The sequence below is a fragment of the Aegilops tauschii genome, chromosome 2 (genome assembly GCF_002575655.3).
Source record: "Aegilops tauschii subsp. strangulata cultivar AL8/78 chromosome 2, Aet v6.0, whole genome shotgun sequence".
Taxonomy (NCBI): domain Eukaryota; kingdom Viridiplantae; phylum Streptophyta; class Magnoliopsida; order Poales; family Poaceae; genus Aegilops; species Aegilops tauschii.
In genome coordinates, this window is record NC_053036.3 from 62144689 (window position 1) to 62161056 (window position 16368).

Here is a 16368-nt window from a genome sequence, read left to right on the forward strand (position 1 = left end):
CTCTAGTTGACTAGCTCGTTGATCAACAGATAGTCATGGTTTCCTGACTATGGACATTGGATGTCATTGATAACGGGATCACATCATTAGGAGAATGATGTGATGGACAAGACCCAACTTAAGCATAGCATAAAAGATCGTGTAGTTTCGTTTGCTAGAGCTTTTCCAATGTCAAGTATCTTTTCCTTAGACCATGAGATCATGCAACTCCCGGATACCGTAGGAGTGCTTTGGGTGTGCCAAACGTCACAACGTAACTGGGTGACTATAAAGGTGCATTACGGGTATCTCCGAAAGTGTCTGTTGGGTTGGCACGGATCGAGACTGGGATTTGTCACTCCGTGTGACGGAGAGGTATCTCTGGGCCCACTCGGTAATGCATCATCATAATGAGCTCAATGTGACTAAGGCGTTAGTCACGGGATCATGCATTGCGGTACGAGTAAAGAGACTTGCCGGTAACGAGATTGAACAAGGTATTGGGATACCGACGATCGAATCTCGGGCAAGTAACATACCGATTGACAAAGGGAATTGCATACGGATTGATTGAATCCTCGACACCGTGGTTCATCAGATGAGATCATCGTGGAGCATGTGGGAGCCAACATGGGTATCCAGATCCCGCTGTTGGTTATTGACCGGAGAGGCGTCTCGGTCATGTCTGCATGTCTCCCGAACCCGTAGGGTCTACACACTTAAGGTCCGGTGATGCTAGGGTTGTAGAGATATATGTATGCGGAAACCCGAAAGTTGTTCGGAGTCCCGGATGAGATCCCGGACGTCACGAGAGGTTCCGGAATGGTCCGGAGGTGAAGAATTATATATAGGAAGTCCAGTTTCGGCCACCGGGAAAGTTTCGGGGGTTATCGGTATTGTACCGGGACCACCGGAAGGGTCCCGGGGGTCCACCGGGTGGGGCCACCTGTCCCGGAGGGCCCCGTGGGCTGAAAGTGGAAGGGAACCAGCCCTTAGTGGGCTGGGGCATCCCCCTTGGGCCTCCCCCCTGCGCCTAGGGTTGGGAACCCTAAGGGGGGGAGTTCCCCCTTGCCTTGGGGGGCAAGGCAACCCCTTCCCCCCTTGTGGCCGCCGCCCCCCTTGAGATCCCATCTCTTGGGGCCGGCGCCCCCCAGGGGGCCTATATAAAGGGGGGAGGGAGGGCAGCATACTACAGCTTTGGGCGCCTCCCTCCTCCCCTGCAACACCTCTCTCTCTCTCGCAGAAGCTCGGCGAAGCCCTGCCGGAGACCCGCTACATCCACCACCACGCCGTCGTGCTGTTGGATCTCCATCAACCTCTCCTTCCCCCTTGCTGGATCAAGAAGGAGGAGACGTCGCTGCACCGTACGTGTGTTGAACGCGGAGGTGCCATCCGTTCGGCACTCGGTCATCGGTGATTTGGATCACGGCGAGTACGACTCCATCATCCACGTTCATTGGAACGCTTCCGCTCGCGATCTACAAGGGTATGTAGATGCACTCCTTTCCCCTCGTTGCTAGTAGACTCCATAGATGCATCTTGGTGAGCGTAGGAAAATTTTAAATTATGCTACGATTCCCAACAAGAACTTGTTGGAGACTTCATATCTCTCAACTCGGGTATTTGCTTGAAATATTAACTTCAACTCCTGGAACATCTTATATGGTCCATGACGTTCAAAACGTCTTTGAAGTCCCGATTCTAAGCCGTTAAGCATGGTGCACTAGACTATCAAGTATTCATCATATTGAGCTAGCCAAACGTTCATAACGTCTGCATCTACTCCTGCAATAGGTCTGTCACCTAGCAGTGCATCAAGGACATATTTTTTCTGCGCAGCAATGAGGATAATCCTCAGATCACGGATCCAATCCGCATCTTTGCTACTAACATCTTTCAACATAATTTTTCTCTAGGAACATATCAAAAATAAACAGGGAAGCAACAACGCGAGCTATTGATCTACAACATAATTTGCAAAATACTATCAGGACTAAGTTCATGATAAATTCAAGTCCAATTAATCATATTACTTAAGAACTCCCACTTAGATAGACATCCGTCTAATCCTCTAAGTGATCACGTGATCCATATCAACTAAACCATGTCCGATCATCACGTGAGATGGAGTAGTTTCAATGGTGAACATCACTATGTTGATCATATCTACTATATGATTCACGCTCGACCTTTCGGTCTCCGTGTTCCGAGGCCATATCTGTTATATGCTAGGCTCGTCAAGTTTAACCTGAGTATTCCGCGTGTGCAACTGTTTTGCACCCGTTGTATTTGAACGTAGAGCCTATCACACCCGATCATCACGTGGTGTCTCAGCACGAAGAACTTTCGCAACGGTGCATACTCAGGGAGAACACTTATACTTTGATAATTTAGTGAAGGATCATCTTATAATGCTACCGTCAAACAAAGCAAGATAAGATGCATAAAGGATTAACATCACATGCAATCAATATAAGTGATATGATATGGCCATCATCATCTTGTGCTTGTGATCTCCATCTCCGAAGCACCGTGCTTGTGATCTCCATCTCCGAAGCACCGTCATGATCACCATCGTCACCGGCGCGACACCTTGATCTCCATCATAGCATCGTTGTCGTCTCGCCACCTTATTGCTTTTACGACTATCGCTACCGCTTAGGGATAAAGTAAAACTATTACATGGCGATTGCATCTCATACAATAAAGCGACAACCATATGGCTCCTGCCAGTTGCCGATAACTCGGTTACAAAACATGATCATCTCATACAACACATTATATCACATCATGTCTTGACCATATCACATCACAACATGCCCTGCAAAAACAAGTTAGACGTCCTCTACTTTGTTGTTGCATGTTTTACGTGGCTGCTACGGGCTTAGCAAGAACCGTTCTTACCTACGCATCAAAACCACAACGATAGTTTGTCAAGTTGGTGCTGTTTTAACCTTCGCAAGGACCGGGCGTAGCCACACTCGGTTCAACTAAAGTGAGAGAGACAGACACCCGCCGGTCACCTTTAAGCAACGAATGCTCGCAACGGTGAAACCAGTCTCGTGTAAGCGTACGCGTAATGTCGGTCCGGGCCGCTTCATCTCACAATACCGCTGAACCAAAGTATGACATGCTGGTAAGCAGTATGACTTATATCGCCCACAACTCACTTGTGTTCTACTCGTGCATAGCATCAACGCATAAAACCAGGCTCGGATGCCACTGTTGGGGAACGTAGTAATTTCAAAAAAAATCCTACGCACACGCAAGATCATGGTGATGCATAGCAACGAGAGGGGAGAGTGTTGTCCACGTACCCTCGTAGACCGACAACGGAAGCATTATCACAACGCGGTTGATGTAGTCGTACGTCTTCATGATCTGACCGATCAAGTACCGAACGCACGGCACCTCCGAGTTCTACACACGTTCAGCTCGATGACGTCCCTCGAACTCCGATCCAGCCGAGTGTTGAGGGAGAGTTTCGTCTGCACGACGGCGTGGTGACGATGATGATGTTCCACCGATGCAGGGCTTCGCCTAAGCTCCGCAACGGTATTATCGAGGTGTAATATAGTGGAGGGGGGCACCGCACACGGCTAAGAGATCTCAAGGATCAATTGTTGTGTCTCTGGGGTGCCCCCCTGCCCCCGTATATAAAGGAGCAAGGGAGGAGGAGGCCGGCCCTAGGAGGGGCGCACCAAGTGTGGAGTCCTACTAGGACTCCCTAGTCCTAGTAGGATTCCACCTCCCATATGGAATAGGAATAGAGGAAGGGAAAAAGAGAAGGAAGGAAGGGGGCGCCCCCCTTCCCTAGTCCAATTCGGACCAGACCAAGGGGAGGGGTGTGGCCACCCTTGAGGCCCTTTTCCTTCTTTCCCGTATGGCCCAATAAGGCCCAATACGTATTCCCGTAACTCTCCGGTACTCCGAAAAATACCCGAATCACTCGAAACCTTTCCGAAGTCCGAATATAGTCGTCCAATATATCGATCTTTACGTCTCAGCCATTTCGAGACTCCTCGTCATGTCCCCGATCTCATCCGGGACTCCGAACTCCTTCGGTACATCAAAACTCAATAAAACTGTCATCGTAACGTTAAGCGTGCGGACCCTACGGGTTCGAGAACTATGTAGACATGACCGAGACACGTCTCCGGTCAATAACCAATAGCGGGACCTGGATGCCCATATTGGCTCCCACATATTCTACGAAGATCTTTATCGGTCAGACCGCATAACAACATACGTTGTTCCCTTTGTCACCGGTATGTTACTTGCCCGAGATTTGATCGTCGGTATCTCGATACCTAGTTCAATCTCGTTATCGGAAAGTCTCTTTACTCGTTCCGTAACACATCATCCCGCAACTAACTCATTAGTCACAATGCTTGCAAGGCTTATAGTGATGTGTATTACCGAGTGGGCCCAGAGATACCTCTCCGACAATCGGAGTGACAAATCCTAATCTCGAAATACGCCAACCCAACAAGTACCTTTGGAGACACCTGTAGAGTACCTTTATAATCACCCATTTACGTTGTGACGTTTGGTAGCACACAAAGTGTTCCTCCGGTAAACGGGAGTTGCATAATCTCATAGTCATAGGAACATGTATAAGTCATGTAGAAAGCAATAGCAACATACTAAACGATCGAGTGCTAAGCTAACGGAATGGGTCAAGTCAATCACGTCATTCTCCTAATGAGGTGATATCGTTAATCAAATGACAACTTATGTCTATGGCTAGGAAACATAACCATCTTTGATTAACGAGCTAGTCAAGTAGAGGCATACTAGTGACACTCTGTTTGTCTATGTATTCACACATGTATTATGTTTTCGGTTAATACAATTCTAGCATGAATAATAAACATTTATCATGATATAAGGAAATAAATAATAACTTTATTATTGCCTCTAGGGAATATTTCCTTCAAGGACTACGACAGGGAGATCCCTTAAGCCCTTATCTTTTCCTATTTGTGGCAGACGGACTTGCCACACTTCTAAAAAACAAGGTGGATAGCGGGGAAATCTCACCTCTGAAGGTAGCACGAGGAAGCCCGGGTATATCCAACTTACTTTTTGCTGATGATAGTCTCCTATTCTTCAAGGCTACCGATGAGCAAGCAGTACGGGTCAAAGAGACGTTGGTTCTGTTCCAAAAATGTACAGGTCAACTCTTGAGCGAGAGTAAATGTTCCCTACTGTTCAGTGAAGTGTCCAGTGAACATGAGAGGGAGGCGATCAAGAGGAGACTAGGTGTGGAGTCAGCTACGTTTGAGAGCAAATACCTAGGGCTACCCACACCGGAAGGAAGGATGAAAGATGAGATGTTCCAGCCGATAATGGATAGATTTGGGAAGAGATGCAATGACTGGAACGAGAGATTTATGTCCAAAGCAGCAAAGGAAGTTCATGTTAAGTCGGTTGCTCAAGGACTGCCAACTTTTGTTATGGGGGTGTTTAAACTGAATCAAAGCTTCTGTGATAGCTATGAGAAAATCATAAGGGATTTCTGGTGGGGGGGTAAAGATGATCACCGGAAAGTGCATTGGATGGCGTGGAAGAATATGACTAAACCAAAAAGAGATGGGGGTATAGGTTTCAGAGATATGCATCTATTTAACCAAGCACTTTTAGCGAGACAGGGATGGAGACTACTACAAAACCCAGACAGTCTATGCGCCAGAGTACTTAAGTCTAAGTACTATCCCAACGGAGAACTTGTGGACACGGTCTTTGCCTCAGATGCCTCCCCTGCCTGGCGTGGGATCGAATTTGGCTTGGAGCTGTTAAAAAAAGGACTAATTTGGCGCGTTGGAAACGGAAGGAAAATACAAATTATAAGAGACCAGTGGATCCCAAGGAGTTCTGGACTCAAAACTGCTAGCTACATTCGGAGATCAAGGTTAAGATGGGTCAACCAACTGATACTACCAGATTCCAGAGAGTGGAATACAGACCTCATCAGACAAATCTTTCACTCCTTCGATGCAGACGAAATTTGTAAGATTCGGATCCCGGCGAGAGAAGTGGAAGATTGTATAGCCTGGCACTATGAAAAGACAGGGGTGTTCACTGTAAAAAGCGCTTACAAACTTGCAGACATGCTGGAAAGAAACGGTACAGAGGGTCCATCAAGCTCAACTAGTGAACCAGGAGATAGAAGTGTTTGGGATGTGATCTGGAAAGCGAAGATCCCGGAACGAATCAAGATATTTGGGTGGAGGGTTGCCACTCAGTCTCTTGCAACCAAACACAACACACACAGAAGAACAATTGTGCCTGAGGATATATGCGACATTTGTGGAACTGAACCAGAAGATGAGTTCCACGCTGTTATTTCATGCACTCGCAGCAAGGCGTTGCGGAATGGCATGAGGTCAGCCTGGGATCTGCCAAAAGAGCAAGAATTTAGTAAAACTGGGAAAGACTGGCTGCAATGTCTGCTCATCCCACTTCCAGATCATGTCAGGAATAGAACACTAATGATTCTATGGAAAGCTTGGCAACTTAGGAATAATGTTATACATGGAGATGGAAAGGATACAGTGACAGGGGCCATGAGACAACTGGTAAAGCTGGATGAAGACCTGGATGTAGCCGCAAATGGCGATGAGAAAACAGGAGGCAAAGGTAGTCTGTTAGTGTATGCAGAGAGAATATGCAAACCAGCTGTGTCTGGAACAAACCAATGGACACCCCCACCAATGCAGTCAGCAAAACTGAACTCCGATGCAGCATTTTTACCAGAGTTTGCAAGAGCTTGGGATGGAGCAGTCGCCCGGGATCACAGAGGAACCCCATTCCTATCTGTGGGCTGCCAACTACATCAGTGTAGGACGGTGGAGGAAGCAGAAGCCTCGTCTGTTCTACTGGGTCTAGATGAAATGAGCAAGTATTTTGATGGGCATCTAATTGTAGAGACAGACTGTGCTACTGTAGGGCATGAACTACAAAGAGAAGGAAGGAGCAGATCGCCCTGGCGTGGAGTAATAACAGACATAAAGGAACGGATGAGACACTTTGCCAGCGTGCAGATTAGCATTGTTAAGAGGAATCATAACAAGCTAGCACATGAGATTGCAGCGACGGCTAGAGAATATGGAAACCACTTCTTCCTAGCTGAAGTGCATGACAACGTTAGACAAAGAATGTTGTCGGAATGTAACAACACCAACGCATGATTGTATGCTTTGGTTCTAAAAAAAAAAGAAGGGACGCCAATGCTTTCCACGGGTGTCCATGGATGTGAATGACGTCATTCCACCAATCTTTGACATTGTGGAATGGGTTGGGCCATATGGCCGAAGAGGCTAGATACGATTTTAGGCCCATCAGATGGACTGGCCCCATGCAACATCCTTCCTTGTCTCTGAATAGGCCCATCAGAACGCGCAAGGAGCATTTTAACAAGTCTTCCCCTTCCTCTCGCCCAATTTCCTCACCTGCCCCCGAGAAGAGAGAGAGAAAATCAGCGAGACGCGAATCAGCGGCGGCGATGGCTCTCCCGGCGTCCAGCTCCACCCTCTCCCGCTTCCTCTCCTCCCGCCGCATCCAGCCCACGGACGTCACCGCCCTCGCCACCTGGGGCATCTTCGCCGGCAGCGCCGCCATCTACCTCGTCCAGGTCCGTGTTGAAACTGTCCATTCACGATTACGCGTTCGATCGTATCCGCCGTCCGCCACTTTCGAGCCTTGCTTCCCCTCGCATCCGTCGCCCGATCCGTACATATGTTTGGTCTCTCGGTGTTAGGGTTTGGTTTCTCTAGATCCGATCTTGCCATGCCTGTGTACTGTAGCTGCTGGTTGTTTGCCTAGATCTACGGCGTGCTGGATCGGTCTTCACGCCCGGCGATCCGAGCGAGGTGATGTGATCTGGGAGGGATTATCAGAAGTTTATTACGTGGTCAAACTTGTTGTTTGGATCTAATTAGTGCTCTATTGGTAGGGTGGGATTGTATACGGTGGAGGAGAAGACCAAAGTGATTATGCGATGGCAACAGATTTATTCTGGCGAACCCCTGTTTGTTAAGGTGCCTTGGTGATAGGAACGTGCTGCAATAAATAGTTCAAGGCAAATGCTGAAGTAGCCATGGTCCTATCTACATCATGCTAACATGATAGTCTTTGACAAGCAAGTTCAGCACAGGGCACACTTCTATTCCCTCTGCCCCGAATTACTTGTCGCAGAAATGGATAGAAATGGGCGTATCTAGAACTAAAAATACGTCTAAGATACATCCATTTCTGCGGCGAGTAATTCCGGATGGAGGGAGTACCGGTTAGAACACCTGACCCAGTGTAACAGAACCTGGATGCAAAATACAATTTCAGTTTTGCAACATTTTGATAGGTAATATATGGTTTTAGTTGTTCAATCTTGGTGACATGAATTAACTTTCACTTCCTCCTGATAGTTTCTGCCGAGGCAGCTTGGTCTTTGCCTTTAGCTTCACATAACTAAGATGTGCATTGTGCCTAATAGCTCCTGGATGGTCTCAAACATGTCAGCGTAGATCCTCTCTAAAAGGGCACTTCTGTTGAATATTTTTTCTGGCGCATTCCATTATTTCTGACTCTTATGCATGAAAATTTGGAGTACATAGGTGTATTTTTTTAATAGTGTCACTGTCATGTATGCTTACGCTGCTATGAACTTAGTATCTACTCCCTCCGTTCCTAAATATTTGTCTTTCTAGACATTTCAAATGAACTACAATATACGGATGTACATAGACATATTTTAGTGTAGATTCATTCATTTTGCTTCGTATGTAGTCATTTGTTGAAATCTTTAGAAAGACAAATATTTGGAAACGGAAGGAGTAGTTCTGCACATCCTGTTTATTAGGTTTTACGGGCTATGTTGCCAGGTTTTAAAGTCAAACGTTAGGAATTTCTTTTGGTTGAAACTGGTACCTACTGCCTTGTCATGGGATGGACTTTATTTCCTCTACTATCAACAAAATCTAAGGATCCATTCTGCCATAGCCAACATTCAGTGATTGAGGCAATTTCTATGACTTGGCCTAGCTACTTCACATAGTGGGCAAGCCTTCCTGTCTGGTACAAAAATTCTTCCTCGCATCTTTTGTCCCCTGTGATGTCTGGTCTTTGCTGTGTTGGTCTGGTCTTTGCTGTGTTGGTGGAACCTGAAACTAAAATCATGTTGAAGATCCATGGTGTGCCTATGCTGTTTGTGTTAACTCTATTTAACCCATTCCACTAGTTGCTTGATCAATTCCAAGTACTGTATCTTGCTTATTTATTTGCCCTCCTCAAAGTCATAATTTTGCTGTTAATCTGTTTTTCTCTGAATTTTCCTGTCATGATCGTCGCACTATTAGTTTCAGTTTCTCGGTCTACATGATTCTGAATATCCTTTTGATTTTCCTTTGCAGCCATTCGACTGGATCAAGAAAACCTTCTTTGAGAAGCCCGAGCCAGAGGCATGAGTGTCGTCCTGGGCATGGACGGCTGCAACTTTTGATGCGTACATTTTCAGGATGATTCTCTGAGCTTGGATGACAACCCAGCCAATAATATACAAGACCCTCGTGTTCCCTTGTTTGATTTTCCATCCAGATGTAGGTTTCCTCTTGCGTTGCATGTAACCCTCACCATGGGAGGGGAATGATCATGTAAATTTATTTTCCGTCATCACAGAGAAAAGAAACTGTGCTCGTGTTTATTTCTCCTCTCTTGCTACGGTCACCAAAGAGTGAGCTTTTGGCTCACGCTCTTGCGTGGTGTTTTGTGTTCAGTCTGGTGTCATTTCTGGAACTAACTCACCGCGAACGCAAAGCCCATGAGATTCCCTTCCAAGATTCTTAGAAACTCGAGATTGAAATCACTTGTAAGACTCTGACAAAATTATGACGTGTTATGCCCTGAAAAAGAAAAAGGTTGAGAATGATGTGCTCCAAACACTTGTCAGTGGTAGTCTGTACTCTTGGGCCAGAAAACAGCGCCTTTGTAGTCTCAGTTACAACAAAGACGCACACGGGTAACGCACCGACTCGAACCATATTTGTTGTGTAGAGTCATAATAATCCTAACAACTCCACCTCACCACGAACAAGGAAAAATCCACCTGCCCGGTGTGCCGATCGATGCTGGCCGTCCACACCCCATTGCTAGCTCCACACACAAAGCCGGCCGGAAGCCACACATGCACGGCACGGCATGCTCTCTTACTTTCTCCTCGGATGAGCATGAGAATGAGCATGACAGCGTCCAAAAAGGTGTGGCTTTCCCCGTCAGCGCGCGAGCACGGACACGGCCACAAACACACGCCAGAAGCAAAAGGCGGGAGGCTTGGAAGCGTTCCAACCCCCACACGAGGAGGCCGCCACGTACCTCGCCCTCCCCCTTCCTCTCTCACTCCACTGCTCTCTCCCTCCTCCTCTCCCTCCCAACCCCCGGTCAAATCCATCCGCCCTTGCCACTCAACCCACGCTCGCCTTTTCCGCTTAGACGCCACCCTCCTCTCTCTCTTCCCCGAGATCGATCCGTCCATCGATCGTGTTCGTACGTGCCTCCATCCGTCCGTCCTCTCCAACTCGTGCTCGATCGTCGTGGAGAGATCAGGCCACCGAGCGAGGTGATCGAGATGGGAGGGAGATCGCCGCCGTCAGCGGGGTGGCGGCGTTGGACGCCGCCGCCGCTTCTTCTTCTCCTTCTCGTGTCAGTGTTGGCGGTGGAGGGGAGGTTCGTGGTGGAGAAGAACAGCCTGCGGGTGACGTCGCCGGCGGCGCTGCGGGGCGTGTACGAGTGCGCCATCGGCAACTTCGGGATGCCGCAGTACGGGGGCACCATGCACGGCGTCGTCGTCTACCCCAAGGCCAACACCAAGGCCTGCAAGCCCTTCGCCGACTTCGGCCTCTCCTTCAACCCCAAGGCCGGCGGCCTCCCCGTCTTCCTCCTCGTCGACCGCGGAGGTTTCTTTTCTTCTCTTTCTTCATTCCGCTTTGCACTTTCGGAGGTCAGATCGATCCTGTGGTAATTTAACCGGCGGTGCACGTGCGTTTCCTTTGATCTGTCCTACTAGCAATTACGGCTGCCTGCATGCATAAATGGTTTAATACACCTCCTCTCTCATTCTCCCTAGCTAAATGTTAAAGATTCCACACGTTTTAGAATGGAAACAGGCAATAGGATTTGGACCTTGGAAAATATGGTTATCTATGGCTTCTGTCTATAGTATATATATATATGAAAAATGGATACAGTCTTGGTCATGTTCTTCGAGTGAATTAATTTCGTCAGCGAGAGGAGAGGCGCGGCACGGCATGACTCCCGCATAAGAAGCTATCTATATACGACATGTTAAAGAAATGGGTTTCAGATGGTTAGCTGGGACCCTCTTTTCCTTCTGTTGGGCATTTTGGTGTATGTAGTTTGGTCCTACGTACTTTCCTAATCAAATAGCACATGTTTTGCTCATGTTCTTTGAGTGGACTGGTACCTGCATAGTTGCATAACTGTGTTCAGTTAGGTACTCAGCACATCTTGCAGTAAAAAAGATACTTAGCACACATCTTTGTCGTGTGTTGGATGGGGGCTCTTACGTGCCACTGTTGGGTTCGTTAACACCTTTATCAACTCTGCTTGAGTCTAGTTATTATTGCGCTATAGTCAGTCAAGGGACAGAACTAATTTGTCTGTCCACCTCGAACTGTTCAGTTTCCTGCGATGTTTGGTGTCATACACTTGCCTCTCTTCAGAAAATGCCTTTCCCTATCTTGCAATAAATGAGGAATTCACTTGAGTTGTGTCACGAAATAAAATCAACAAGGGTAATGTCCAAAAGAAGGAAATCTCTACCACAGTACCATCACCATAGGAGGAGTTTGATTAGGTGTGTCATAATACCATTCAGCCATAGTTGTTGAACAAAGCAGATAAATGCCATGATATATAATGATATCATCTTAAATCCATTATCTTCCTGTCTTATTTGGGTATCAACTTAAATCTTCTTTCTCCTACTTCTTAAATTCTTTGGAGTCAATTACATTGTTGGTGCTACAACTTGGCGCAAACGGTCACTTTAGTGCTACAAGTTGTGGCGTACATTGAAGTGGTGCAAAAACTTGGCTCGGACGTGCAAATACGGTTGCTTATCCCGTTTGTATAGGAAATGTGCGCTGACTAGGCATGCGCACCCTGCTGTCAGTGGCTAGACTAAGGTGAAAGAGCGTGTGGCCTGATTTTCACAAAATAAACCTCGGAACTTTGATTTAAAAAAAAGGTCCATGTAGGCGTGGCATTCTTCACCTCAGTGACCAGCGGGTCCTGCCTGTTAAAAATAAATAACAAAAAAGTAGGTGCCGCCAGGATTCGGACCCAAAACCACTTGCTACATCATATACGGTCCAAACCACTCTGCCATACATTTTCGACTGACTATTATATAATTGACATGCTGAAGTAAAAATATATTATAATTTTATATAATACAAATATTTCATAAACTACAACTAAAAATATTGTTTCAATTATACAAGCATTTTAATAATTATATGCACATTTGTATAGTTCAACGTTTGTATAATTAAAAATATTCATATTCCTACATATAAAATTTTGATTTGAATATTCAATCATATATATTATTTAAGTTAATACAGATACACACATTTACATTTCATCACGTTAATTATATTATTATTAAAATGTTTGTATTATCGAAAGTTATAACACAGAAATATCCATATTAATTAATTTTTTTAATATAATACGCGATTGTATATTTACAAACCATCGTTTGTTTGTATAATATTGATCACACATAAATGTTTGAATATAAGTTTTATTACTTACGTTTTACAAATATCGTAAAAAAAATAGTTGGCGCAAATAGGCCGCAATATTTGCAGCCCATTTAAGCTCCACCTACGTACCGAAGGTATATATATTCTGTTAAGCATAGTTGAAAGTATAAAACATATTGCATAGTGGTTAGATACACATGTTTTGTTGCCTAGTCAGCACAGATTCCGTATACAAACGGAATAATCATCGTATTTGCATGTCGGAGCCAAGTTTTTGCACCATTTTAATGTATGCCACAGCTTCTAGCACTAAAGTGACCGTTTACCACCAATGTAATTGACTCAATTCTTTGCAACGTGCAGACTGCTACTTCACAACCAAGGGATGGAACGCGCAGACCGCCGGAGCCGCCGCGGTCCTCGTCGCCGACGACAGAGCGGAGCCCCTCATCACCATGGACACCCCAGAGTCGAGCGGCAAGGAGCACCTGGAGAACATCACCGTGCCCTCCGCCCTAGTCTCCAAGCGCTTCGGCGACGACCTCAAGGGCGCGCTCGAGAACGGCGACATGGTGAACGTGCTCCTGGACTGGAGAGAATCCCTCCCTCACCCGGACGAGCGCGTCGAGTACGAGTTCTGGACCAACAGCAACGACGAGTGCGGCGCGAAATGCGACATGCAGATGAGCTTCGTCCGGGACTTCCGGGGCGTGGCGCAGGTGCTGGAGCAGCGGGGGTACACCCAGTTCGCGCCGCACTACATCACCTGGTACTGCCCGGAGGCCTTCGTGCTGAGCGCGCAGTGCCGGTCGCAGTGCATCAACCACGGCCGCTACTGCGCCCCCGACCCGGAGCAGGACTTCACCACCGGGTACGACGGCAAGGACGTGGTGGTGCAGAACCTGATCCAGATCTGCCTCTTCAAGGTGGCGAACGAGAGCCGCAAGCCGTGGCTGTGGTGGGACTATGTGCACGACTTCGCCATCCGGTGCCCCATGAAGGAGAAGAAGTACACCACCGATTGCGCTCATGGTGTCATCAAGTCGCTTGGTGCGTGTGGTTCACTCTGCTCGCTGGTGTAAAAAACGCTCTTATATTATGGGAACGGAGGGGGTACTCTCTATTGTTTGCAGTGATGAGTCATGATTGGCCATTTGTTTATGTGTCCGGGTTTTTTTTGACAGGAATGGACATTGACAAGATTACCCAATGCGTCGGAGACCCTGACGCCGACGAAGACAATCCGGTGCTCAAAGCAGAGCAAGATGCTCAAGTGAGTCTCTTGATGATAAGCTCATAAGCCATAACAACACATTCGTTGGTAGCAGACTGATATTTAAGCCTTTGATCCTTCAGATTGGTCATGGTGCTCGAGGGGATGTTACCATACTGCCGACTTTCGTCGTCAATAACAGACAGTACAGAGGTGCGTCCACTCTCCCACTGCACATTTCTTTTCAGCTCAATGCTGTTTATGTTTTACTTCCTCTGTCTCATACACTAGTGTTAAAAAACGTCTTACGTTATGCGACCGTGGGGGCACTTTTCCTTTTGAACGTGTGTTTATTTTATTTTCTGTTTAGGGAAACTGGATAAAAGGGCGGTGCTACGAGCGATATGCTCGGGATTTGAGGAGACGACCGAACCCGATATCTGTTTGACTCAAGGTTTGTGGATTTGCACCCTTTTTTTTTGTTGTATAAACCTACCTGGATTTTATTCTTCATGGTTTATAATTTTTGGGCTTCATCTCTTCTTGCATATAGATATACAAACAAATCAGTGCTTGGAAAACAATGGAGGTTGCTGGCTGGACAAAAATACTAATTTCACCGCGTGCAAGGTAGTGAACTTCACTTGAAAAATGCTGCTGACATTGTTACCTCATCCTTGTTCTAACTCCATGGGTAACTTCTCCTAGGATACCTTCCGAGGGCGGGTTTGCGAATGCCCGGTTGTCAATGGCGTCAAGTTCGTTGGCGACGGGTACACCCACTGTGAAGGTAAACTTGTTTCTTCACCGAATCAAAATGATCTTCGTGCAACCTACACTTTTTATGCGTTCATGGGTTTGGCAGCCTCTGGCGTTGGTCGATGCCAAATCAACAACGGAGGCTGCTGGAAGGAGACCAGGAATGGCAAGTCTGTCTCTGCCTGCTCGGTAAAGATCATCTCTTTCAGATTGCAGTTATCTTTCTCATGGCTTCTGTGTGTGGTACAAAACTGAATTTTGGAAATCTGCAGAATGAGCAAGCTAAGGGCTGCAAATGTCCGCAAGGCTTCAAGGGTGACGGCATACACGGTTGCGAAGGTAGGTATCGCCATTAGAGATAACATTGTTCTGCAACCATGTTTGCATATTCTAAAGTAATTTTTCATATTTAATAAGTACCTCTCTGCTTGGCAATTGCAGATGTTGATGAATGCAAAGAGAGGCTCTTCTGCCAGTGCAAGGACTGCAGCTGCGAGAACACATGGGGGAGCTACGAGTGTGGCTGCGGTGGTAGCAACATGCTATACATGAGAGAGCATGACACTTGCATCAGTGAGTTGCCTAGCCTGAATTTCTTTTGGGACCTCACTATCTGATGGTCCAGGTCTCATCATATTTCTAGTTTCTCATTGCAAGGTGGTAATGTGGAATGTGCTAGTAGCACCTTCAAACAGTGCTTTCTTTGTCTATAACAACGTGCTAATTTGGCGCATTTACCGATATCGGTGCAGGCAAGGTCGCGACTTCGTCGGTGGGCTGGGGGTTCATGTGGGTCATCTTCTTCGGCCTCGGTTTCGCGGGAGTTGGAGCATACGCTGTCTACAAATATCGGTTACGGGTAAAATGCTCAAACATGATCGCTGCCACTCTGTTCTACAAAAGACTTTGCACTGATTTATGTGAGGCTCATGTACATTTTTGCTGTTGTCGGCAATGCCATGGCAGAGCTACATGGATTCAGAGATCCGCGCGATCATGGCGCAGTACATGCCGCTGGAGAACCAGGAGACGTCGAGCCACCAACGGCATGTGGACCACGCCGACATCTGAAACAGCAAAGAGTTTTACATACGGATCATCAAGCATAAGAGCTGCCGTAGTTTCTCTCCTCGCGTCCGTGGTTCGTGGTATCGTCAGAGCAGTCGGGTTCAGAGCTGGAGTTTTGAATTCAGAAGATTGGTTGGTTAGCTTATGATTCTGGAAGACGAAATACTTTTTTCCTTTTTTCTGAAACTTTGAGGACAGGTTTAGGATCGATCTCACCGGAGTTTAGCCCTCATTTAGTCATAATTTCGATGCTCGTGGTCTTTGTTCAGCGTGATGACATTGTGTAAATACCGTTGTTCGTTCGGACTGAATCGCCTTTGCTGCCCTTAATAAAGAGACCAGAAGAGCATTTAGCCTACTTCCCCAGAGAACGAAATGAAGATGTGCTTTTGCAGGTATCACAATTGTAAGATGAACGTCAATGCAAGTCCAGGGCCCGACGGATTTGGTCCGGCTTTTTTTAAAGCTAACTGGGAACTTCCCAAATTTGACTTGCTTGACCTCATGAACGATTTCCACAAAGGTACCGCTTATCTAGCAAGGATTAACAAGGCCTATATTGTG

At 46.7% G+C, this 16368-nt stretch overlaps 2 protein-coding genes across 2 annotated transcripts; both read left to right on the forward strand.

The window, feature by feature from the left end:
- The first annotated feature begins 7327 nt into the window (after positions 1-7327).
- On the forward strand, positions 7328-9679 carry LOC109755409 (uncharacterized). Its single transcript, XM_020302623.3, has 2 exons — positions 7328-7615; positions 9390-9679. The coding sequence occupies exons 1-2, from the start codon at positions 7340-7342 to the stop codon at positions 9441-9443; spliced, it is 330 nt and encodes a 109-aa protein (XP_020158212.1). The 5' UTR covers positions 7328-7339; the 3' UTR covers positions 9444-9679.
- Positions 9680-10303: 624 nt separating this feature from the next.
- Positions 10304-16162, forward strand: LOC109743523 (vacuolar-sorting receptor 1). The gene is made up of 12 exons (XM_020302622.4): positions 10304-10928; positions 13128-13814; positions 13949-14037; positions 14121-14190; positions 14348-14431; positions 14531-14607; positions 14686-14767; positions 14843-14925; positions 15009-15075; positions 15178-15309; positions 15489-15595; positions 15703-16162. The coding sequence occupies exons 1-12, from the start codon at positions 10601-10603 to the stop codon at positions 15805-15807; spliced, it is 1911 nt and encodes a 636-aa protein (XP_020158211.1). The 5' UTR covers positions 10304-10600; the 3' UTR covers positions 15808-16162.
- The last annotated feature ends 206 nt before the right edge of the window (positions 16163-16368 follow it).

What these genes read in the sequence shown, in the direction of transcription:
- LOC109755409 (XM_020302623.3), top strand. Translation starts at nt 7,340, where the DNA reads ATGCAACATCCTTCCTTGTCTCTGAATAGGCCCATCAGAACGCGCAAG. An exon ending in CCGCCATCTACCTCGTCCAG is followed by an intron (nt 7,616 to 9,389) that starts GTCCGTGTTGAA and finishes TTTCCTTTGCAG; the next exon opens with CCATTCGACTGGATCAAGAA.
- LOC109743523 (XM_020302622.4), top strand. Translation starts at nt 10,601, where the DNA reads ATGGGAGGGAGATCGCCGCCGTCAGCGGGGTGGCGGCGTTGGACGCCG. An exon ending in CAATAACAGACAGTACAGAG is followed by an intron (nt 14,191 to 14,347) that starts GTGCGTCCACTC and finishes TTTTCTGTTTAG; the next exon opens with GGAAACTGGATAAAAGGGCG. An exon ending in AGAGCATGACACTTGCATCA is followed by an intron (nt 15,310 to 15,488) that starts GTGAGTTGCCTA and finishes ATATCGGTGCAG; the next exon opens with GCAAGGTCGCGACTTCGTCG.